Source organism: Nerophis lumbriciformis, linkage group LG09 (genome assembly GCF_033978685.3).
Source record: "Nerophis lumbriciformis linkage group LG09, RoL_Nlum_v2.1, whole genome shotgun sequence".
NCBI lineage: Eukaryota > Metazoa > Chordata > Actinopteri > Syngnathiformes > Syngnathidae > Nerophis > Nerophis lumbriciformis.
In genome coordinates, this window is record NC_084556.2 from 50,481,616 (window position 1) to 50,505,643 (window position 24,028).

The window sequence follows — 24,028 nt, forward strand, 5'->3', positions numbered from 1 at the left end:
TGGACCACTGAAGTAATGGATTACTGGAGTAATGAACGACTGGTACAGTGAATCACTGGAGTAGTAGAATACTAAAGTTATAGACTAACAGAGCACTGGAGTAATGGACTACTATAGTAATGATTACCGTAGTAATGGATTACTGGAGTATTGAACTACTGGTACAGGGGATCACTGGAGTAATAGAATACTAAAGTTATAGACTAACAGAGCACTGGAGTAATGGACTACTATAGTAATGTAATTCTGGAGTAATGAACCATTAAGGAGCAGTGTTGGGACGTTATTTTCGGCGGTAACTAGTAGTCTAACGCGTTATTTTTTTAAATTTAGTAACTCAGTTCCCGTTACTACATGATGCGTTATTTTACGTTATTTCTTGTGTAGTATCGGCTAAAAACAGAAGATCTGAGTGTGTTTTATTGGAGAGTTGCAGTGTCGTCCTTCTGAATCTTCTTGTGTCACAAGGGAGAGAAGAGGCGCGCTCTGTGTGTGGGTGTGGGGAGGGGGCGTGTCGAGTTTCTTAACATGGAGATATTCTCACTACTTTTCTTTTGTCGAGCACAAAGAAAAGAACATTTTAGTTAAATGTAGGTTGTGTCTTGGATCAAAGATCTTGTCTACTGCCCAAAACAGCAATTCAAATCTGCTGAAACAGCTACAAAAGCAACACGCTTCGACGAAGCTAGTAAAGAGAGACACAGACTCCAATGCCACTTCACCTCCACCTAAGGATTTTAACGGAGGGACTGCTAGCCAGGGCAACATTGATAGAGCCATTGCAGCGTATGTGCTAGAAGACATGCAGGCTATTTCTACAGTGGAGTCACCCGCTTTCAGGCAGCTAATTAGCATGATACCGGCGTCAAACAGCAAATGGCACGGAAAACATTTTCACGTACCTGGACAGTGAGGACATAAACATGGAGAGCGAGCTAAAGAAAACACTCCAAACTCTGCCTCTGCTCATCATTCGGCACTGAAGGTACACACTTGCTCTTTCATTCTAGACTTCTAGAGTGTTGGATTATCACATCACTCTAAATGTATGGACTATAAAGTTCACAAACATAAAGAGGCATCCTAGTGGGTCAGGTCAATCTTTCCTTATCTCTAAACTAAAACTGGGGAAATGTGTAGTGTTCTGGCCTTCAGTACAGTGTTGATCTCCTGAAGACATGATTTTATTTCACAATTCCTTGAGAGAAAAAAATGCCTGGTTAGGCTTTGTGTATGTCATGTGTGCCTTCCTTGGGTGAAGCCAGGTTTACAGCTATGTTGTTATTATGCTGTTTGTTACTTATATATGTTTTGTTGCAGCTATTTAAAATAGTTTTGTCAATTTGTTCTGGCCTGAAATAAATTGGCCCTTTGAAACATATCTTTGTCTTTGTGTGTTGTATGTAGATTGCATGTCAAGTTGATCAACAGGTTGTATTATTCTCGTATTATTCTCCAGTGCGATAACAGTACTGAAATGAAGGCCAAAAGGGCATTAATGGGAGCTTTAAAAAAAAGAAGAAGAAAAAAATAAGTAACTAAATAGTTACTTTTCACAGTAACGCATTCATTTTTGGTGTAAGTAACTGAGTTAGTAATTGAGTTACTTTTGAAATAAAGTAACTAGTAACTGTAACTAGTTACTGGTTTTCAGTAACTAACCCAACACTGTTAAGGAGTAATGGATTACTTGAGTAATGAACTATTGACATACTGGACCACTGCAGTAACGGACAACTGAAGTAATGGACCACTCATGTAATGGTATACTGAATAATAAACTACTAGAGTAATAGATTACTGAAGTAATGGACCACTCGTGTAATGGAATGGAATACTAAAATAATAAACTACTAGAGTAATAGACTACTGAAGTAATAGACTACTGAAGTAATGGACCACTCGTGTAATGGAATACTGAAATAATAAACTACGAGAGTAATAGACTACTGAAGTAATGGACCACTCGTGTAATGGAATACTGAAATAATAAACTACTAGAGTAATAGAATACTGAAGTAATGGACCACTTGTGTAATGGAATACTAAAATAATAAACTACTAGAGTAATAGACTACTGAAGTAATGGACCACTCATGTAATGGAATACTGAAATAATAAACTACTAGAGTAATAGAATACTGAAGTAATGGACCACTTGTGTAATGGAATACTGAAATAATAAACTACTGAAGTAATGGACCACTTGTGTAATGGAATACTGAAATAATAATCTATAAGAGTAATAGACTACTGAAGTAATGGACCACTCGTGTAATGGAATACTGAAATAATAAACTACGAGAGTAATAGAATACTGAAGTAATGGACCACTTGTGTAATGGAATACTAAAATAATAAACTACTAGAGTAATAGACTACTGAAGTAATGGACCACTCATGTAATGGAATACTGAAATAATAAACTACTAGAGTAATAGAATACTGAAGTAATGGACCACTTGTGTAATGGAATACTAAAATAATAAACTACTAGAGTAATAGACTACTGAAGTAATGGACCACTCGTGTAATGGAATACTGAAATAATAAACTACGAGAGTAATAGACTACTGAAGTAATGGACCACTCGTGTAATGGAATACTGAAATAATAAACTACTGAAGTAATGGACCACTCGTGTAATGGAATACTGAAATAATAATCTATAAGAGTAATAGACTACTGAAGTAATGGACCACTCGTGTAATGGAATACTGAAATAATAAACTACTAGAGTAATAGACTACTGAAGTAATGGACCACTCGTGTAATGGAATACTGAAATAATTATCTATAAGAGTAATAGACTACTGTAGTAATGGGCCACTCGTGTAATGGAATACTGAAATAATAACCTACTCGAGTAATAGACTACTGAAGTAATGGACCACTTGTGTAATTAAATACTGAAATAATAAACTACTTGAGTAATGGACCAGTGGAGAAATTGATCACTGGAGTTTTTGACTACTGGAGTAATAGATTACTGGGGCAATAAACCACTCAAGTAATGGACTACTGGAGTAATAGATTACTGGGGCAATAAACCACTCAGGTAATAGATTACTGGAGTATTGGACTACTGGAGTAATAGCTTACTGGGGCAATAAACCACTCAAATAATGGATTACGGGAGTATTGGACTACTGGAGTAATAGATTACTGGGGCAGTAAACCACTCAAATAATGGATTACTAGAGTATTGGACTACTGGAGTAATAGATTACTGGGGCAGTAAACCACTCAAGTAATGGATTACTGGAGTATTGGACTACTGGAGTAAGAGATTACTGGGGCAATAAACCACTCAAGTAATGGATTACTGGAGTATTGGACTACTGGAGTAATAAACCACTCAAGTAATGGACTACTGGAGTATTGGACTACTAGAGTAATAGATTACTGGGGCAATAAGCCACTCAAATAATGGATTACTAGAGTATTGGACTACTGGAGTAATAGACTACTTGGGCAATAAACCACTCAAGTAATGGATTACTGGAGTATTGGACTACTGCAGTAACAGATTACTGGGGCAGTAAACCACTCAAGTAATGGATTACTGGAGTATTGGACTAATGGATTACTGGAGTATTGGACTACTGGAGTAATGAACCACTCAAGTAATGGACTACTGGAGTATTGGACTACTAGAGTAATAGATTACTGGGGCAATAAACCACTCAAGTAATGGATTACTGGAGTATTGGATTACTGGAAAAACACTTCTGTACCTCCTTGATGGAGTTTTGAAAAGTGAGCGATAAAGTGTCCTGCTGGAGGTCAAAGTTCAGTCTTGACGCTGTGCATGAGGTCCTTCTGGTCCACCATGTCCGGTTGTCGGTTCCAGCGGTGGTACGCCAGCAGAGCGATGTTCTTGGCCGCCACCGAGCTCATCTCCATGGCGCTGCCGACCCACTCGATGCCATTGAGGTAGTAGAGGTTGGGCTGCAGTTCCACGGGGGGCAGGGCGGGGCTGCTGCCGTAGCGAGGGTACGCCTGCCACTCCGTCACCTGCACCGAGTAGTAGGACCTGAGGACCACCGGCGGCGTTAGCACGGCGGCCGGCGTGCTGGCACGAGCGTGGAGGACACTGACCTGAAGAGCGTCTTCAGCTGAGCTTTGGTCAGCGGCTGCAGGGAGAAGACTTTATAGACGCCCGCCTCTTGCGCTTGTTTCCGCCGGAAGCCCAGCGAGATGTTGACGGGACAAACGCTGGCCACGCTGGTGAAGAACAGGCCGGGCGCCTCCGTGGTCAGGACGCAGGCGTAGGGGAAGAGGCGGGGGTCCGGGAAGCCAAAGAGCGAAGTGTTGAGGTAACCGTGGACGACGGTGGCCACCGTGCTGTGATAGTCGCCCGCCGGCTGGTCCATCGGTGGCGCGAAGCCTCGGAAAGAAATCCCAGAACCCACGCTGTCCTGGAGCGGCGTCGCCAGGACAACGATGTCGTACAACTCCGACCTGGTCTCCCCCGCCCCTGTGAAGCTCAGTCGGTACTGAAGGGTGTCCCCTGCTGGACAAAGGTGGACATTACAGCTCATGTGAGCGCTGATGGCCACGAGGAAGTTGACTTTACAGGCACAGGAAGTTGACAACGCAATGACAGGAAGTTAACGGCATTGGCACAGGAAGTTGACTTCACAGTGACAGGAAGCTGACTTCACAGGCAGTTGACTTCAAAGGCACAGGAAGTTAACTTCACAGGCACAGGAAGTTAGCTACACAGGCACAGGAAGGTGACTTTACAGGCACAGGAAGTTGACAACGCAATGACAGGAAATTAATGTCACAGGGACAGGAAGTTATCGTCATTGGCACAGGAAGTTGACTTCACAGGGACAGGAAGTTGACTTCACAGGCACAGGAAGTTAACTTCACAGGCACAGGAAGTTAGCTACACAGGCACAGGAAGTTGACAACGCAATGACAGGAAATTAATGTCACAGGGACAGGAAGTTATCGTCATTGGCACAGGAAGTTAGCTTCACAGGCACAGGAAGTTGACTTCACAGGCACAGGAAGTCGACTTCACAGGCACAGGAAGTTAGCTTCACAGGCACAGGAAGTTGACTTCACAGGCACAGGAAGTTAGCTTCACAGGCACAGGAAGTTAGCTTCACAGGCACAGGAAGTTGACTTCACAGGCACAGGAAGTCGACTTTACAGGCACAGGTAGTTAGCTTCACAGGCACAGGAAGTTGACGTCACAGGCACAGGAAGTTAGCTTCACAGGCACAGGAAGTTGACTTCACAGGCACAGGAAGTCGACTTCACAGGCACAGGAAGTTAGCTTCACAGGCACAGGAAGTTGACTTCACAGGCACAGGAAGTTAGCTTCACAGGCACAGGAAGTTGACTTCACAGGCACAGGAAGTTAGCTTCACAGGCACAGGTAGTTAGCTTCACAGGCACAGGTAGTTAGCTTCACAGGCACAGGAAGTTGACGTCACAGGCACAGGAAGTTGACGTCACAGGCACAGGAAGTTGACAACGCAATGACAGGAAGTTGACTTTACAGGCACAAGAAGTTGACAACGCAATGACAGGAAGTTGACTTTACAGGCACAGGAAGTTGACAACGCAATGACAGGAAGTTAATGTCACAGGGACAGGAAGTTAACGTCATTGGCACAGGAAGTTGACTTCACAAAGACAAGAAGTTGACTTCACAGGCACAGGAAGTTAGCTTCACAGGCACAGGTAGTTAGCTTCACAGGCACAGGTAGTTAGCTTCACAGGCACAGGAAGTTGACGTCACAGGCACAGGAAGTTGACGTCACAGGCACAGGAAGTTAGCTTCACAGGCACAGGAAGTTGACTTCACAGGCACAGGAAGTTAGCTTCACAGGCACAGGAAGTTAGCTTCACAGGCACAGGTAGTTAGCTTCACAGGCACAGGAAGTTGACGTCACAGGCACAGGAAGTTGACGTCACAGGCACAGGAAGTTAGCTTCACAGGCACAGGAAGTTGACTTCACAGGCACAGGAAGTCGACTTCACAGGCACAGGAAGTCGACTTCACAGGCACAGGAAGTTAGCTTCACAGGCACAGGAAGTTGACTTCACAGGCACAGGAAGTTAGCTTCACAGGCACAGGAAGTTGACTTCACAGGCACAGGAAGTTAGCTTCACAGGCACAGGTAGTTAGCTTCACAGGCACAGGAAGTTGACATCACAGGCACAGGAAGTTGACGTCACAGGCACAGGAAGTTGACAACGCAATGACAGGAAGTTGACTTTACAGGCACAAGAAGTTGACAACGCAATGACAGGAAGTTGACTTTACAGGCACAGGAAGTTGACAACGCAATGACAGGAAGTTAATGTCACAGGGACAGGAAGTTAACGTCATTGGCACAGGAAGTTGACTTCACAAAGACAAGAAGTTGACTTCACAGGCACAGGAAGTTAGCTTCACAGGCACAGGTAGTTAGCTTCACAGGCACAGGAAGTTGACGTCACAGGCACAGGAAGTTGACGTCACAGGCACAGGAAGTTAGCTTCACAGGCACAGGAAGTTGACTTCACAGGCACAGGAAGTTGACTTCACAGGCACAGGAAGTCGACTTCACAGGCACAGGAAGTTAGCTTCACAGGCACAGGAAGTTGACTTCACAGGCACAGGAAGTTAGCTTCACAGGCACAGGAAGTTGACTTCACAGGCACAGGAAGTTAGCTTCACAGGCACAGGAATGTGACAACGCAATGACAGGAAGTTGACTTCACAGGCACAGGAAGTTGACTTCACAGGCACAGGAAGTTGACTTCACAGGCACAGGAAGTTGACTTCACAGGCACAGGAAGTTGACTTCACAGGCACAGGAAGTTGACTTCACAGGCACAGGAAGTTGACTTCACAGGCACAGGAAGTTAGCTTCACAGGCACAGGAAGTTAGCTTCACAGGTACAGGAAGTTGACTTCACAGGCACAGGAAGTTAGCTTCACAGGCACAGGAAGTTGACTTCACAGGCACAGGAAGTTAGTTTCACAGGCACAGGAATGTGACAACGCAATGACAGGAAGTTGACTTTACAGGCACAGGAAGTTGACTGTACGGGCACAGGAAGTTGGCTTCACAGGGACAGGAAGTTGACAACGCAATGACAGGAAGTTAATGTCACAGGGACAGGAAGTTAACGTCATTGGCACAGGAAGTTGACTCCACGGGGACAAGAAGTTGACTTCACAGTGACAGGAGGCTGACTTCATAGGGACAGGAAGTTGACAACACAGGGACAGGAAGTTAACTTCACAATGATAGGAAGTTAACTTTACAGGCACAGGAGGGTGACTTCAAAGGCACAGGAAGTTAACTTCAAAAGCACAGGAAGTTGACTTCACAGGCACAGGAAGTTGACAACGCAATGACAGGAAGTTGACTTCACAGGCACAGGAAGTTGACTTCACAGGCACTGGAAGTTGACTTCACAGGCACTGGAAGTTGACTTCACAGGCACAGGAAGTTGACTTCACAGGCACAGGAAGTTAGCTGCACAGGCACAGGAAGTTAGCTGCACAGGCACAGGAAGTTGACTTCACAGGCACAGGAAGTTAGCTTCACAGGCACAGGAAGTTGACTTCACAGGCACAGGAAGTTGACTTCACAGGCACAGGAAGTTGACTTCACAGGCACAGGAAGTTGACTTCACAGGCACAGGAAGTTGACTTCACAGGCACAGGAAGTTGACTTCACAGGCACAGGAAGTTGACTTCACAGGCACAGGAAGTTGACTTCACAGGCACTGGAAGTTGACTTCACAGGCACTGGAAGTTGACTTCACAGGCACTGGAAGTTGACTTCACAGGCACTGGAAGTTGACTTCACAGGCACAGGAAGTTGACTTCACAGGCACAGGAAGTTAGTTTCACAGGCACAGGAATGTGACAACGCAATGACAGGAAGTTGACTTTACAGGCACAGGAAGTTGACTGTACGGGCACAGGAAGTTGGCTTCACAGGGACAGGAAGTTGACAACGCAATGACAGGAAGTTAATGTCACAGGGACAGGAAGTTAACGTCATTGGCACAGGAAGTTGACTCCACGGGGACAAGAAGTTGACTTCACAGTGACAGGAGGCTGACTTCATAGGGACAGGAAGTTGACAACACAGGGACAGGAAGTTAACTTCACAATGATAGGAAGTTAACTTTACAGGCACAGGAGGGTGACTTCAAAGGCACAGGAAGTTAACTTCAAAAGCACAGGAAGTTGACTTCACAGGCACAGGAAGTTGACAACGCAATGACAGGAAGTTGACTTCACAGGCACAGGAAGTTGACTTCACAGGCACTGGAAGTTGACTTCACAGGCACTGGAAGTTGACTTCACAGGCACAGGAAGTTGACTTCACAGGCACAGGAAGTTAGCTGCACAGGCACAGGAAGTTAGCTGCACAGGCACAGGAAGTTGACTTCACAGGCACAGGAAGTTAGCTTCACAGGCACAGGAAGTTGACTTCACAGGCACAGGAAGTTGACTTCACAGGCACAGGAAGTTGACTTCACAGGCACAGGAAGTTGACTTCACAGGCACAGGAAGTTGACTTCACAGGCACAGGAAGTTGACTTCACAGGCACAGGAAGTTGACTTCACAGGCACAGGAAGTTGACTTCACAGGCACTGGAAGTTGACTTCACAGGCACTGGAAGTTGACTTCACAGGCACTGGAAGTTGACTTCACAGGCACTGGAAGTTGACTTCACAGGCACTGGAAGTTGACTTCACAGGCACTGAAAGTTAGCTTCACAGGCACTGGAAGTTAGCTTCACAGGCACTGGAAGTTAGCTGCACAGGAAGTTAGCTTCACAGGCACAGGAAGTTAGCTTCACAGGCACAGGAAGTTGACTTCACAGGAACAGGAAGTTGACTTCACAGGCACAGGAAGTTGACTTCACAGGCACAGGAAGTTGACTTCACAGGCACAGGAAGTTAGCTTCACAGGCACAGAAAGTTAGCTTCACAGGCACAGGAAGTTAGCTTCACAGGCACAGGAATGTGACAACGCAATGACAGGAAGTTGACTTTACAGGCACAGGAAGTTGACTGTACGGGCACAGGAAGTTGGCTTCACAGGGACAGGAAGTTGACAACGCAATTACAGGAAGTTAATGTCACAGGGACAGGAAGTTAACGTCACAATGAAAGGAAGTTGACGTCACAATGAAAGGAAGTTGACGTCACAATGACAGGAAGTTGACGTCACAATGAAAGGAAGTTGACGTCACAATGAAAGGAAGTTCACGTCACAATGAAAGGAAGTTCACGTCACAATGACAGGAAGTTGACGTCACAATGAAAGGAAGTTGACGTCACAATGAAAGGAAGTTGACGTCACAATGACAGGAAGTTAACGTCACAATGACAGGAAGTTGATGTCACAATGAAAGGAAGTTGACACCACAGTGACAGGTAGTTGATGCCACAATGACAGGAAGTTGACGTCCCAATGACAGGTAATTGATGCCACAATGACAGGAAGTTGATTCCACGGCGACAGGTAGTTGATGCCACAATGACAGGAAGTCGTCATCACAATTACAAGAAGTTGACGTCACATTTACAGGAAGATAACATCACAGTAACACAAAGTTGACTTCCCAGTGACAGGAAGTAAATGTCACAATGACAATAATTGACATCACAATAACACAATGACAGGAAGTTGAAATGGACAAACGAAGCTGAGCAAGGTCAAAGTTCGTACCAGAGTGCAGCGGCTCCACAGACGTGACATGCGCTGGCAGCAGGTTGGCGTTGGCCATCCTCAGAAGACCCGAACACACCAACTTGTTCCCGCCCTCCACCGCCCACAGGTTGTTCTGAGCGCTCGCCAAGGACACGGCGCCTGCAGCAAACACGAGCGCTCGTTACACAGCGCCGAGCCCCTCGAACCAATCGGAAAACGCTCCTCTTACCTACGAAGGCGGGAATGCTGACATTCTGGCAATAGTTGACCCTCATGATGGGCGCGATGACCTCGTCGATGAAGCGCTGAGACACGCCCAGCTCCAGCAGCGAATCGGAGAGCGGCCTGCGCGTCATGTTGATGAAGCCACTCCCCCCCAGAGAGTCCAGGAGCTCCTCCACGGAGCTGAAGGCGTAGCCGTGGGCCTGGTACTTGTAGATCCTGCAAGGCGCACACGCTCAGCACCATCGTTCTGGCGAGGGGCGGCACGTGCGCGGACGCACCTCATGAACTTCTCCATGATCTCCTCCACCCACATCTGCAGGCGGATGAAACTGATGCCGTAGCGCCACCACAAGCGGGAGAGGTCCAGCAGGTACCAGTCGGTCTCCTCCAGGATCACCTCCTCGCTGTTGAACACCGCCGTCTTCCCCGCCACGCTGCGGCGGTACTTCAGGCCTGGAGGGGAGCAAAGACGAGAAACGTGCACGCGTGCGTGTCACCACCTGTGTGTGCACGTGCGCGCGCACGTGCACGTGAGCTCACCCAGCTGCTTGACAAAGTCCTGCATGTGGAGGTTGAGCGAGTGGATGATGGAACCTCCCGACTCGTAGTCGTTGTGGTTGACGGTGACCGTGGCCAGGCGACCTCCGACCTCGCCCTTCTCGTACACGTCCACTTGCACCTCGGGGCCAAAGTGCTGACGCAGGAAATGGGCGGTGGCGCTGCCTCCGATGCCGGCCCCCACCACCGCTGGAGCCAAATGGAATCATCAATGAACACATTCATGTACGTTCTATAGCGTAAAATACTTATGCCATTCATTTCTAATTCTGGTTTCTTTCCATTACAGCAGTGGTCCCCAACCACCGGACCGGGGACCGGTACCGGTCCGTGACGCATTTTCTATCGGGCCGGAGTGAAACATTAAATAATTTATAAAGGACTGCATTTTCTCCATGGGCAACACGGTGGGAGAGAGGTTAGTGCAGGGGTCGGCAACCCGCGGCTCCGGAGCCGCATGCGGCTCTTTGATCACTCTGATGCGGCTCAGCAGCTTACTTGCTGAACCCCCCAATTTTCCTGTGAGACTTCCGGATTTCAGTGCCTCTCGCAGAAAACTCCCGGGATTAATATTCACCGATTTTCACCCTTACGGCTATAATAAGGGCGTGCCATGATGGTACAACATTTGGCGCCCTCTACAATCTGTATTAACAGCGTGCCAGCCCAACACTTGTTATACAATATACATCTTCTGTTTGCACACGTACGTGACAGCAAGGCATACTTGGTCAACAGCCACACAGGTTACACTGACGGTGGTCATATAAAACAACTTTAACACTCTTACTAATAATGCGCCACACTTTGAACCAAAATCAAACAAGAATGACAAACACATTTCGGGAGAACATCTGCACCTTAACACAACATAAACACAACAGAACAAACACCCAGAATCCCATGCAGCCCTGACTCTTCCGGGCTACATTATACACCCTTGCTACCACCAAACCCCGCCCCCACCCCAACTCTGCTCCCTCACACATGTGGGGTGTATAATGTATCCCGGAAGAGTTAGGGCTGCATGGGATTCTGGGTATTTGTCCTGTTGTGTTTATGTTGTGTTACAATGCAGATGTTCTCCCGAAATTTGTTTGTCATTCTTGTTTGGTGTGGGTTCACAGTGTGGCGCATTATTAGTAAGAGTGTTAAAGTTTGTTTTTTTTATACGGCCACCGTCAGTGTGACCTGTGTGGTTGTTGACCAAGTATGCCTTGCTGTTACCTACGTGAGCAAACGGAAGCCCCGTACAACGTGTGGCTGATCAGGCACGCTGACTGTGGTGGGTGCTATATACTGTACCAACACGGTACGCATGACGCTGACAAGCGTCATTCATTTAAAACCCGCGTGCCACACCAGCTTTCAAATTCCACATAAAGGTGTGGGCAGCGTGTCTGAGACCCCTGGTTTATACATAGCACAAAGCAAAAAAAATAATTTGTATGCAGTGTTATTTCATTTAAAATGTAAAAAAATGTTTGCGGCTCCCATTGTTTTCTATAATTTGTGAAACTGGTCAAAATGGCTCTTTGACTGGTAAAGGTTGCCGACCCCTGGGTTAGTGCATCTGCCTCACAATACGAAGGTCCTGAGTAGTCCTGAGTTCAATCCTGGGCTCGGGATCTTTCTGTGTGGAGTTTGCATGTTCTCCCCGTGACTGCGTGGGTTCCCTCCGGGTACTCCGGCTTCCTCCCACCTCCAAAGACATGCACCTGGGGATAGGTTGATTGGCAACACTAAAAATGGTCCCTAGTGTGTGAATGTTGTCTGTCTATCTGTGTTGGCCCTGCGATGAGGTGGCGACTTGTCCAGGGTGTACCCCGCCTTCCGCCCGAATGCAGCTGAGATAGGCTCCAGCGACCCCAGAAAGGGACAAGCGGTAGAAAAATGGATGGATGCATTTTCTCCGACTTAACTTTGGCCTGTCCCACCAGACCAGGGGTGTCAAACTTGCTGTCATTGAGTCATGGCTGCCATTAAAACAGGGTTTTTCACCCTGTTTTGAGCCAAGGCACATTTTTTTCATTGACAAAATGCGGAGGCACACCACCAGCAGAAAACTTTAAAAAATTAAACTCAGCAGCCGATATTGACAGTAAAATTTACTTCTGGCAATTGTTGGATATGAATTTAAACCATAACCAAGTATGCATGACTGTAGCTCTTGTCTCAAAGTAGGTGTACTGTCACCACCTGTCCAATCACACCCTGACTTATTTGGAGTTTTTCGCTGTTTTCCTGTTTTAGTTCTTGTCTTGCGCTCCTATTTTGGTGGCTTTTCTTGTTTTGTTGGTATTTTCCTGTAGCAGTTTCATGTCTTCCCTGAGCGCTATTCCCCGCACCTGCTTTGTTTTAGCAATCAAGAACATTTCAGTTGTGTGGACGCTATCCTTTTTTGTGTGGACATTGTTGATTGTCATGTCATGTTCGGACGTACTTTGTGGACGCCATCTCTGCGCCACAGTTAAGTCTTTGCTGTCGTCCAGCATTCTGTTTTTGTTTACTTTGTAGCCAGTTCAGTTTTTAGTTTCGTTCTGCATAGCCATCCCTAAACTTCAATGCCTTTTCTTAGCGGCACTCGCCTTCTGTTTATTTTTGGTTTAAGCATTAGATACCTTTTGACCCGCACGCTGCCTCCAGCATATTGTGATCATAACCAGGCAATTAGCTACCTGCTGCCACCTACTGATATGGAAGAGTATTAAACGGTTACTCTGCCGAGCTCTAGACAGCACCGACACTCAACAACGGCACATTATTTGCGGATTATAATTACTGGTTTGCAAAAAATATTTTTAACCCAATTAGGTGAAATGACATCATCTCCCACGGCACACCACATTGTGGTTGAAAAACAATGCATTAGAGGGCCGCTTGTAACAGTAAATAATTAACGAATTTGCCTATGAATTTAAGTATTTTACTTCTTTTTTTTTTTCAGTAAAGAGTAAAAAAAAAATCTGCCGATTTTACCACTGTTTTTTACAGAAAGAAACTGTCAGCTTAGTTGCCAGTAAAATATTGTACTGTAAAATATATGGTCCTTTTTTTTTTTTTTATATTATTTTTACAACATATTACCGTAAACAGAAATACAGTACCACTCTTTAAATTTATTTGGGCAACTCAGATGCCAGTTTTTCACCGTAATAAAATGTGGTACCATAAAATCATCAACTGTAGATTTTACAGTAAAAAACAAACAAAAAACTGACAGCTCAGTCGACAGAATTTCACTACAAAAAAACAAACATCAGTCGTTTTTTTTTTCCAACTTACAGTAATATGCTGTAAAAAAAACCTTCCTGAATTTTACAGTAAAATCTATTTGTCATTTAAAGTGTACAATTTGATGGATAACGTGCTTCGAAATTGTAAGTTAAGCAGATATTTAAGTATTTATTTGGATTTTAACCAACAAAGTTAGATAATATAATATTTCTTGCAATATTGGACACTATTTTTTCCCCCAGTCAAACTAGAAAAAAAAACCTAATACCTTTAGTAAGAAAATAAGAAAGTAGACACAGAAAATATAAGGTATTTTATTGAAACATATTATTTCCAGGCCATACCAGACCAGGGGTGTCAAACTTGTTTTAATTGAGGGCCACACCGCAGTCATGGCTGCCATGAGAGGGCCGCTTGTAACAGTAAATAATTAACAAATTTGCCTATGAATTAAAATATTTTACTTTTTTTTTTTTCAGTAAAGAGTAAAAAAAAAAAATCTGCCGATTTTACCACTGTTTTTTACAGAAAGAAACTGTCAGCTTAAAATACTGTACTGTAAAATATATGGTGCTTTTTTTTAAATTATTATTATTTTTACAACATATTACTGTAAATAAAAAATACAGTACCGCTGTTTAATTGTATTTTGGCAACCACGCCCCCCCCCCCCCACCCCCCCACCTCCCGAAATCGTAGGTCTCAAGGTTGGCAAGTATGCCTGTACTCATACTTGCCAACCTTGAGACCTACGATTTTGGGAGGTCAATATACTCCTCCCCTCTTAACCACGCCCCCGCCCTCAACCACGCCCCCGTCCCACCCCCGACCACGCCCCCCACCCCCTGAAATCGGAGGTCTCAAGGTTGGCAAGTATGAGTACAGGCAGACCTCCGATTTCGGGAGGTGGGGGGCGTGGTCGGGGGCGTGGTTGAGGGCGGGGGCGTGGTTAAGAGGGGAGGAGTATATTGACAGCTAGAATTCACCAAGTCAAGTATTTCATTATATATATATATACATACATACATATACATACACACATATATATATATATATATATATATATATATATATATATATATATATATATATATATATATATATATATATATATATATATATGTATATATATATATATATATACATACATCCTGAAAGTATGCAAACAAAACTGTGTTTAGATAATTGATACTTCAAACTTGCATAAATAAATCTTAAGGAATATAACATAACATGGCTTCTGAGAGCTTCAAAATGTAATGAATAAAATGCTAAAGTTGTTGATAAGCAAGTAATTATTTTAATAATTAAATATGGTCATTTTAAATGGACTATTATGATCATTTAAAATTAATGATTTCAAATATGTTTATTTTAATGTATAATTCTATGGCTGGATGTAATAAGGAGTCAGAAAAAATAAATAAAAATACAATTAATTTTGATGTTTTTAGCATAATATAGTAAAAAAAAAAAAGTTTAATTTTTGAATTAATAAATATGTTTATTTTTAGGTAAGATAAACATAATAATACAATGTATCTCTAGTCTGGATGATTTAGTTCTTTCACCCCTGTTGTCATAAAGAAAAGGCTGTCCTCACTCAGGTCCGCATGGAGCTGGAGGGGGCGTGGCCTCTAGCTCCGGCTGAAAATCGGGAGATTTTCGGGAGAATATTTGTCCCGGGAGGTTTTCGGGAGAGGCGCTGAATTTCAGGAGTCTCCCGGAAAATTCGGGAGGGTTGGCAACATTGGCGTTGTTAGGCCTAAAATATTCTTAAGCCCCCCTAAATAATTTGGTGTTATATATATATATATATTTTTTTAATTTAATTTTTTTTACAAATATATCCTGTCATATTCATTATAAAGTGGCCCGAATATGAGTTTAAATAAATAATCATATAACCTGTCATTATTCACTCAGTTTCCCCTCACTTCATAGCGTAAATCACCAAAAATGATTCCCGGGCGCGGCACCGCTGTTGCCCACTGCTCCCCTCACCTCCCAGGGGGTGAACAAGGGGATGGGTCAAATGCAGAGGACAAATTTCACCACACCGAGTGTGTGTGTAACACTCATTGGTACTTTAAGGTAGAGAGCCCCTTTAGTGTGTCGGTATCCAATCCATTCCACTTGTTCATGTAGAAAATGCCCACATCACTCAAAATCCAGTCCGCATGTTCTCTGCGACCTTGCTTGCGGTCCTTGGACTTGTTCATATAGAAAATGCCCACATCACTCTTGTAGAATCTATATAAAGTAATATACATTAGCCTAATGTTAAAATAATGAAAAAAAAATAATTAAATATATTTGTTTTATTGTATTGTTACATTAATAGCTGTTGTATTATTATAGGATGGCTTGTTAAACATTTCATAGGATTTTCAGAGGGAGGAAAAACCAAGACATTTAATATAAAATGTAAAATGAAGGAAAAAAATGGTTAAAAGCCATCGTCCCGGGGAGCAGTTTATTTCGTCCCGTGCATTTTTAAAAATAATAATAATAACAATGAATAATTTTTAGTCTTTGTTAGCCGTTTGTGAAGTTTTTTCGCTTGCGTCCTGTGCATCTCCTGGGGGCTAAGCCCCCCCCTGTCCTTAAAAGCTAGTGACGCCCCTGGTTGGCAAGTATGCCTGTACTTGGTATCATTACAGTGGATGTGACATGATACAATGCACACTAATGAACATATCGGACAGAAAAGTGACTAGAGATGCGCGGATAGGCAATTATTTCATCCGCAACCGCATCAGAAAGTCGTCAACCATCCGCCATCCACCCGATCTAACATTTGATCAGAACCGCACCCGCCCGTTGTTATATATCTAATATAGACGATGCAAGGCATTAGTGAGGTTATAAAGCTTTTGCCTGTTAAAGAAAGGAGACTGATCCAATGCAGCACAGACATTCGCGTGCCACGCTGTCACGACCCAGACGCACACCAGTGCGCAATCATATGGGAGCCGCGCTGAGCGCACCTCCAAGCGCGTCTCGCTGCCGGCGACGGCCGGGTATGGGCCCGACGCTCCAGCGCCATCCATTTTCAGGGCTAGTTGATTCGGCAGGTGGGTTGTTACAGGGGCGGCATGGCGTAGTGGGTAGAGCAACTGTGCCAGAAACCTGAGGGTTGCAGGTTCGCTCCCCGCCTCTTACCATCCAAAAAAAAAAAATCGCTGCCGTTGTGTCCTTGGGCGGGACACTTCACCCTTTGCCCCCGGTGCCACTCACACCGGTGAATTGAATGATGAATGATAGGTGGTGGTCGCAGGGGCCGTTGGCGCAAATTGCAGCCACGCTTCCGTCAGTCTACCCCAGGGCAGCTGTGGCTATGAAAGTAGCTTACCACCACCAGGTGTGAATAAATGATGGGTTCTACATGTAAAGCGACTTTGGGTACTTAGAAAAGCGCTATATAAATCTCAGGTATTATATAAATCTCAGGTATTATTTGATCAGAACCGCACCCGCCCGTTGTTATATATCTAATATAGACGATGCAAGGCATTAGTGAGTTTATAAAGCTTTTGCCTGTTAAATAAAGGAGACTGATCCAATGCAGCACAGACATTCGCGTGCCACGCTGTCACGACCCAGACGCACACCAGTGCGCAATCATATGGGAGCCGCGCTGAGCGCACCTCCAAGCGCGTCTCGCTGCCGGCGACGGCCGGGTATGGGCCCGACGCTCCAGCGCCATCCATTTTCAGGGCTAGTTGATTCGGCAGGTGGGTTGTTACTAGAGATGCGCGGTTTGCGGGCACAACCGCGGAGTCCGCGGATTATCCGCGGATCGGGCGGATGAAATTTAAAAAAATTAGATTTTATCCGCGGGTCGGGTCGGGCGGTTGAAAAAAATAAAAAATAGATTTTAAATAGATTCAGGCGGGTGGCAGTTAAACCAATTCGGAAATATATATACATAGTTAAATGTTGTTACCCACATACGAAAAACGAGCAGGCACCTGCAGCATATGCCACAACAGAAGAAAAAAAAAAGAAGAGATGGACACTTTTACGGAGCGGAGAAGGGACGCCTCGCCGGGGTCCGGGACCGAGGCCCCTTCCCCCGAGAGGGCCCCACCGGGAGCCGTAGCTGAGGCGATCCGCGAGAAGGGCCCGACGCACGTCCAGGGTCACCACTGCACCGACACCCCGCCTCGTCCGCCTTCGCCGCGGCCGGCGTCACGCGCAGCAGGTAAGCAGCTTACCTGCCCGCCACCCCTGTTGCCGGGGGCGCGTAACAGGGGTCACTCCGCGCGCAGTGCGCTCACGAAAGGGGTGGGGCTCACCCTGGTTGATATAGACAGCAGGACGGTGGCCATGTAAGTCGGAACCTGCTAAGGAGTGTGTAACAACCCACCTGCCGAATCAACTAGCCCTGAAAATGGATGGCGCTGGAGCGTCGGGCCCATATACCCGGCCGTCGCCGGCAGCGAGACGCGCTTGGAGGTGCGCTCAGCGCGGCTCCCATATGATTGCGCACTGGTGTGCGTCTGGGTCGTGACAGCGTGGCACGCGAATGTCTGTGCTGCATTGGATCAGTCTCCTTTCTTTAACAGGCAAAAGCTTTATAACCTCACTAATGCCTTGCATCGTCTATATTAGATATATAACAACGGGCGGATGCCGGCGGATGCGGTTCTGATCAAATGTTAGATCGGGTGGATTGCGGATGGTTGACGACTTTCAGATGCGGTTGCGGATGAAATAATTGCCTATCCGCGCATCTCTACTATGTATATATATTTCCGAATTGGTTTAACTGCCACCCGCCTGAATCTATTTAAAATCTTTTTTTTTTTTATTTCAACCGCCCGACCCGACCCGACCCGCGGATAAAATCTAATTTTTTTTAATTTCATCCGCCCGATCCGCGGATAATCCGCGGTTGCGCATCTCTAAAAGTGACAGATTGTAGCCAAAGGCTGATTTCCATCTGCATCTTATTGCAAAGAAACACTAATTCAGCTTCATAGTGACTTGCATTTTTCATGCACTTATTCACAAGTGGAAAGCCAGGTCCCTGAAAATAATGCCTACATTAAAACCGGTCCGTGGCGCAAAAAAGGACTGCATTATAGGACACAAAATACCCCAACAGCTGGTAATAAAGATGTGAAAAAATATATATTTGTTTGTCTTGCCTATTTTAGAGGGCGGAGCTCCATCCACCTGAGCCGACGCCGCGGCGGAGCAGAGCGCCATGAGGCCGGCCAGCAGCAGCCTGGGAGGACCGCCCATGACGCCGGGAGAGCGGCGGGAACTTTCTTCACCGGGCTTACAAAACAAAACAAAAAAAAGACAACGGCGCTCGTTCGCCGCTAACTGCTCGGTAAACGGAGCATTTAAACGGATTCGGGAGGCCCGGCCACCGTGTTTGGTCTCCGTGAGCCTAGCATTGTGTGACTTGCGCAGCGGCAACATCCGGCAATATCACGTGACCCGGAAATCTGGCTCACACTGCCCAATTGCGGTCCGCTAAATGTATGACGTCACACGTGTTTACATCAGTTTGCCTGACATGACTAAACATGCAATTTGATACGAGATGTAACTTCTTTTTTTTTTTTAGCTACAAAACATAGGATATGATTGTAATGTTGTACGACGTCACAATATGAGGGACTGTCACTAAATAAACGTGTTTTTGATTACGTCCACAATGTATGGGTTCTTGCCGCCTGAATGCATACATACTACACCTGACACTTTGAAAAGTATACCTGTGTAGTGAGTAGTGATGGGTCCGGCAACACCGATGCATCGGCGCATGCGTCGAGCTCATAGAGCAAAACCCTGTGTCGGTTTTTAGAAAGTCACGTGACCGATCATGAGCTGTTTTGGTCACGTGACCGATACGCCAACTGTGTCGCACTGACGCCTCCTCTGTGCCCTGTGAGCGGGTCTTTTCTACAGCCGGAGAAATAATAACTAAGAAGAGAAATCGTCTAAAATGTAATACGTCGGAAAAACTTTTTTTTTTTTTTTTTTTAATAAAAATGTGTAAAAAAAATTAAATTAAAACAATTCCCAGTCCACAATCATCCACAACACGTTCTCTTAGATTTCCATGTTATGATACATGTTCACATTATTTATTGACTGTATCTAAAAAAGATCAAAGTATATTTTTTATTTAAATGAAGATATGAAATAATCCTAAATGAAATACAATGACTTGGTTTATATTATTGTATATACTAGGGCAGGGGTCACCAACGCGGTGCCCGCGGGCACCAGGTCGCCCGTAAGGACCAGATGAGTTGCCCGCTTGCCTGTTCTAAAAATAGCTCAAATAGCAGCACTTACCAGTGAGCTGCCTTTATTTTTTAAATTGTATTTATTTACTGGCAAGCTGGTCTCGCTTTGCTCGACATTTTTAATTCTAAAAGAGACAAAACTCAAATAGAATTTGAAAATCCAAGAAAATATTTTAAAGACTTGGTCTTCACTTGGAATAAGCGGTAGAAAATGGATGGATGGATGGGTCTTCACTTGTTTAAATAAATTCATTTATTTTTTACTTTGCTTCTTATTACTTTTAGAAATACAATTTTAGAGAAAAAATACAACCTTAAAAATTGTTTTAGGATTTTTAAACAAATATACCTTTTTACCTTTTAAATTTCTTCCTCTTCTTTCCTGACAATTTAAATCAATGTTCAAGTAAATTTTTTTATTGTAAAGAATAATAAATATTTTAGCTTCTGGTTTTTCGACGAAGAATATTTGTGAAATATTTCTTCAAACTTACTATGATTAAAATTCAAAGAAATTATTCTGGCAAATCTAGAAAATCTGTAGAATCAAATTTAAATCTTATTTCAAAGTATTTTGAATTTATTTTAAAATTTTTGTTCTGGAAAATCTAGAAGAAATACTGATTTGTCTTTGTTAGAAATATAGCTTGGTCCAATTTGTTAAATATTCTAACAAAGTGCAGATTGGATTTTAACCAATTTAAAACATGTCATCAAAATTCTAAAATGTATCTTAATCAGGAAAAATGACCAATGATGTTCCACAAATTATTTTTTTAATTTTTTCCAAAAGACTCAAATGAGCTAGTTTTTCTCTTCTTTTTGTCGATTGAATTTTGAATTTTAAAGAGTCGAAATTGAAAATAAACTGTTTCAAAATTTTATTTTAATTTTTTTCGTGTTTTCTCCTCTTTTAAACCGTTCAATTAAGTGTTTTTTTTCATCATTTATTCTCTACAAAAAACCTTCCGTAAAAGGAAAAAAAAATGTACGACAGAATGACAGACAGAAATACCCATTTTTTTATATATATAAATGTATTTATTTAGCTATTCTTGTTTAAATCACACTTACGTGTAACTTACAAATGACAATATATTTATTTATTTAAGTGTGTATCAAACTGGTAGCCCTTCGCATTAATCAGTACCCAAGAAGTAGTTTTTGGTTTCAAAAAGGTTGGTGACCCCTGTACTAGGGCATCAAATCAGTGTCAGTTGAGTCGGTCCATAGGTTGCCTGTAGGGATTTTTAATGTCCAGCAGATGTCAGTATTTAGTGACACAGTATCGACACAGTATCAATACAGTTTTGCAATGTGTCGAAACGCTTCATGACGCCTCTTCAACCCATCACTAAAAGACACTTCACCATGCCGTCGGTTCAGTATTTATTGGCAACCTGTGTTGGAAACACGAAACAACACATACACAGGTCTCAACTTTCTGCTCCTTCTCATTCAAAAGTCCGAAGGAAGAGGAAGTAAAGTAATCGAAAAAAAACAGCAACGACACTTCCCGCACCGGACATCCGGTTCTTCAAAATAAAAGCGATACTTCAAAATAAAATATAACACCCTGTCGAGTTCATAATATAGCGCAACAACATCACACTATTACACTTGCACTTGTCACTTTCAAAAAACAAACACAATTAAAGCTGCAAGCAGCATTGGTCGGGCCCGCGTATTTGGCAGGTGCTAGTCCTAACTGTCCCAATACTTTTGTCCAGTGATAGTCCTAAGTGTCCCAATACTTTTGTCTACTTTTAGTCTGAAGTGTCCCAAGACTTTTGTCTAGTGTACCTACCTTGTCTGCATTGTGTGGGCACGTTGGTGCTTCCTGCTTTTAAGCAGCCATCTTAAAAAAAACAGCAGCGCAGCAGCATCAGCGCAGCGGGTCTTTGAAGGGTCATAAAATCAAAACCGGAGCAGTTAGAAAAAAAAGCGCTTCCGTCATTGTAATCACAAGGGTTCAATCTCTCTCCTGTGTTAGTTTGAAGGCGAAACGACAAACGCGCTCAGAGGAGTTCGTTTTTGAAGGAAGGTGACCGGTTTTTACAAAAAATTTGTTTTGAAGGGGGAATAGCAAACTTCCTGTTGATTTTTGCTGGGGGTTGTCAATTTATGAAATGTAGGTCTAAGTGAGACCTACATAGAGGTTTTGGTTTCATGTCTCTCCGACCTTCCCAGTGGGAGTTACAGGCAGTTTTGTCATTTTTTTCTTCCGAGGAGCTGTTTTTTTTTGCGTTTTATTAAAAAATTGCAGTAGAGCGCAATTTTGAGATTTGGGGTTAGGTTTTTTTTTTAGATCGCAATGTTTGCCAGTCCTGATGTGTGCGTTCAGTTTGGTGAGTTTTGAAGCATGTTAAAGGGGTCAAATTACAGCTCAAAGAGGCAAAAGTGACTGTTTTTAGTACTTTTTTGTCTTGAAGGGGGAATTGCCAACTTCCTGTTGATTTTAGCCCGAGAACGAGAATGTACTATTATCAAATCTAGATCTGAGTCAGACCTACATAGAGGTTTTTGTTTCATGTCTCTCCGACCTTCCTAGTGGGAGTTACAGGCAGTGTAGTTTTTTTTTTTCTTCCTAGGGGGCGCTAGAGCGCAATTTTGAGTTTTGAGGTTTGGTTTTTTGATAAAAAGTTTTGCCGTATATTACTGATGTGGTGAGTTTTGAAGTATGTTAAGGGGGTCAAATTACAGCGCAAAGTTGCGGAAGAATAATAATAATAAAACCTTACAAATTCAATAGGTCCTTATGTCCCATTGCAAAAGGACTCCCTTTGGGAGTCCTTTTGCAATGGGCCATGCGGGCCCTAATTATGGCTAGTTGAGCAACAATCGTGTTCCCATGTTTAGTTTTTACTAATTGTTTTTGATCTAGTCTGCACTTTGTCTGTGCTATTATTATTATTGGCTTTTATCTCGTTTGCACTTTGCATGATTTCTATTATCATTATTATCGACTCATCTTTGCCTTGTTCTATTTTTTATTTTCCTATTTGAATGATGTTGGATCTGTGTTGTTGTTGTGGACAAGTGTTGTAAATTAGCTTTGGCTACAAACATATGATGCATACATTGGAGAACTGTTTCAGATGTCTATGTTTTCGTATCTGTCCCTATTTCAAATAAACCTCTATAATAATAATACTGTATGTAATGCATAACAAACTACACTTACATACTGTATACACATATATATATATATATGCACACACATATAAATGATATGTATATATATATATACACAAACAAATTGTACATATTTATATACAGGTGAAACTCCAAAAATTAGAATGATGCAAAAGTTCATGCTAGTCAGCAATTTTACTTAAAATGCGAAACTGTGATGTGACCTCATTACATGCAAAGTGAGATTTGTTGTAATTTGGATAAAAAGCATAATCATCTAAATGAGCTTTGTTTCACTCCGTAAATCTAATTGCTGGAATAAACAAGCCTTTGCACAATATTTACATTTGACCTTTGTTACTGTATGTACAAATACACACTGCAACCACATCATTTCCCCATTGTGGGATTTGTCTATCCTTTACGTACACACTGTGTATATATATATATATATATATATAAATAATCATACTGTACATACAGTACACACAGACACATATCTACATACATACATATACACATACATACATATATATGGTGTACATACATTTATATATATATATATAAATAAAGGCAGATATTTACATATATCCGAATTTAAGTTGTACTTCTTTCATTTCTTAGTCATATTTGAAAACAGCTCGTGTTTTCCATTTCTTCTCTTGATGCTCTGTCAGCAAGTATACTGTGTGTGTTAACCTTGAGTTCTTCGGAATGTGTTTTGACTAGCATTTGTTTTGTCTACAGAGATGGGACGAGAGAGAGGGTGGTGGGATCGGGAAGACAGACCATTTTGGGAGGCGCAATAGAATGTTCTAGGGTTAGACTGGTCTCAAAATGTATATTGGCAAAGCTTTGAGAATATACAACAAAATACCTATTCTGTCTCTGGTGGTTTTTCAACTCAGC

At 43.3% G+C, this 24,028-nt stretch overlaps 1 protein-coding gene across 2 annotated transcripts; it reads right to left on the bottom strand.

Moving 5' to 3' along the window:
• Positions 1-519: 519 nt before the first annotated feature.
• On the bottom strand, positions 520-19,005 carry pcyox1l (prenylcysteine oxidase 1 like). Of its 2 annotated transcripts, none has more exons than XM_061962950.2 (7): positions 18,869-19,005; positions 10,458-10,664; positions 10,196-10,370; positions 9,922-10,133; positions 9,711-9,851; positions 4,102-4,513; positions 520-4,036 (listed from the first exon to the last, which is right to left on the bottom strand). In XM_061962950.2, exons 1-7 carry the CDS (start codon positions 18,963-18,965, stop codon positions 3,787-3,789), a joined length of 1,494 nt encoding a protein of 497 aa, XP_061818934.1. In that variant the 5' UTR covers positions 18,966-19,005; the 3' UTR covers positions 520-3,786. The 2 variants fall into 2 exon arrangements, with proteins under 2 accessions (XP_061818934.1, XP_061818933.1); XM_061962949.2 differs by having other exon boundaries at positions 4,102-4,516.
• Between the last annotated feature and the right edge of the window lie 5,023 nt (positions 19,006-24,028).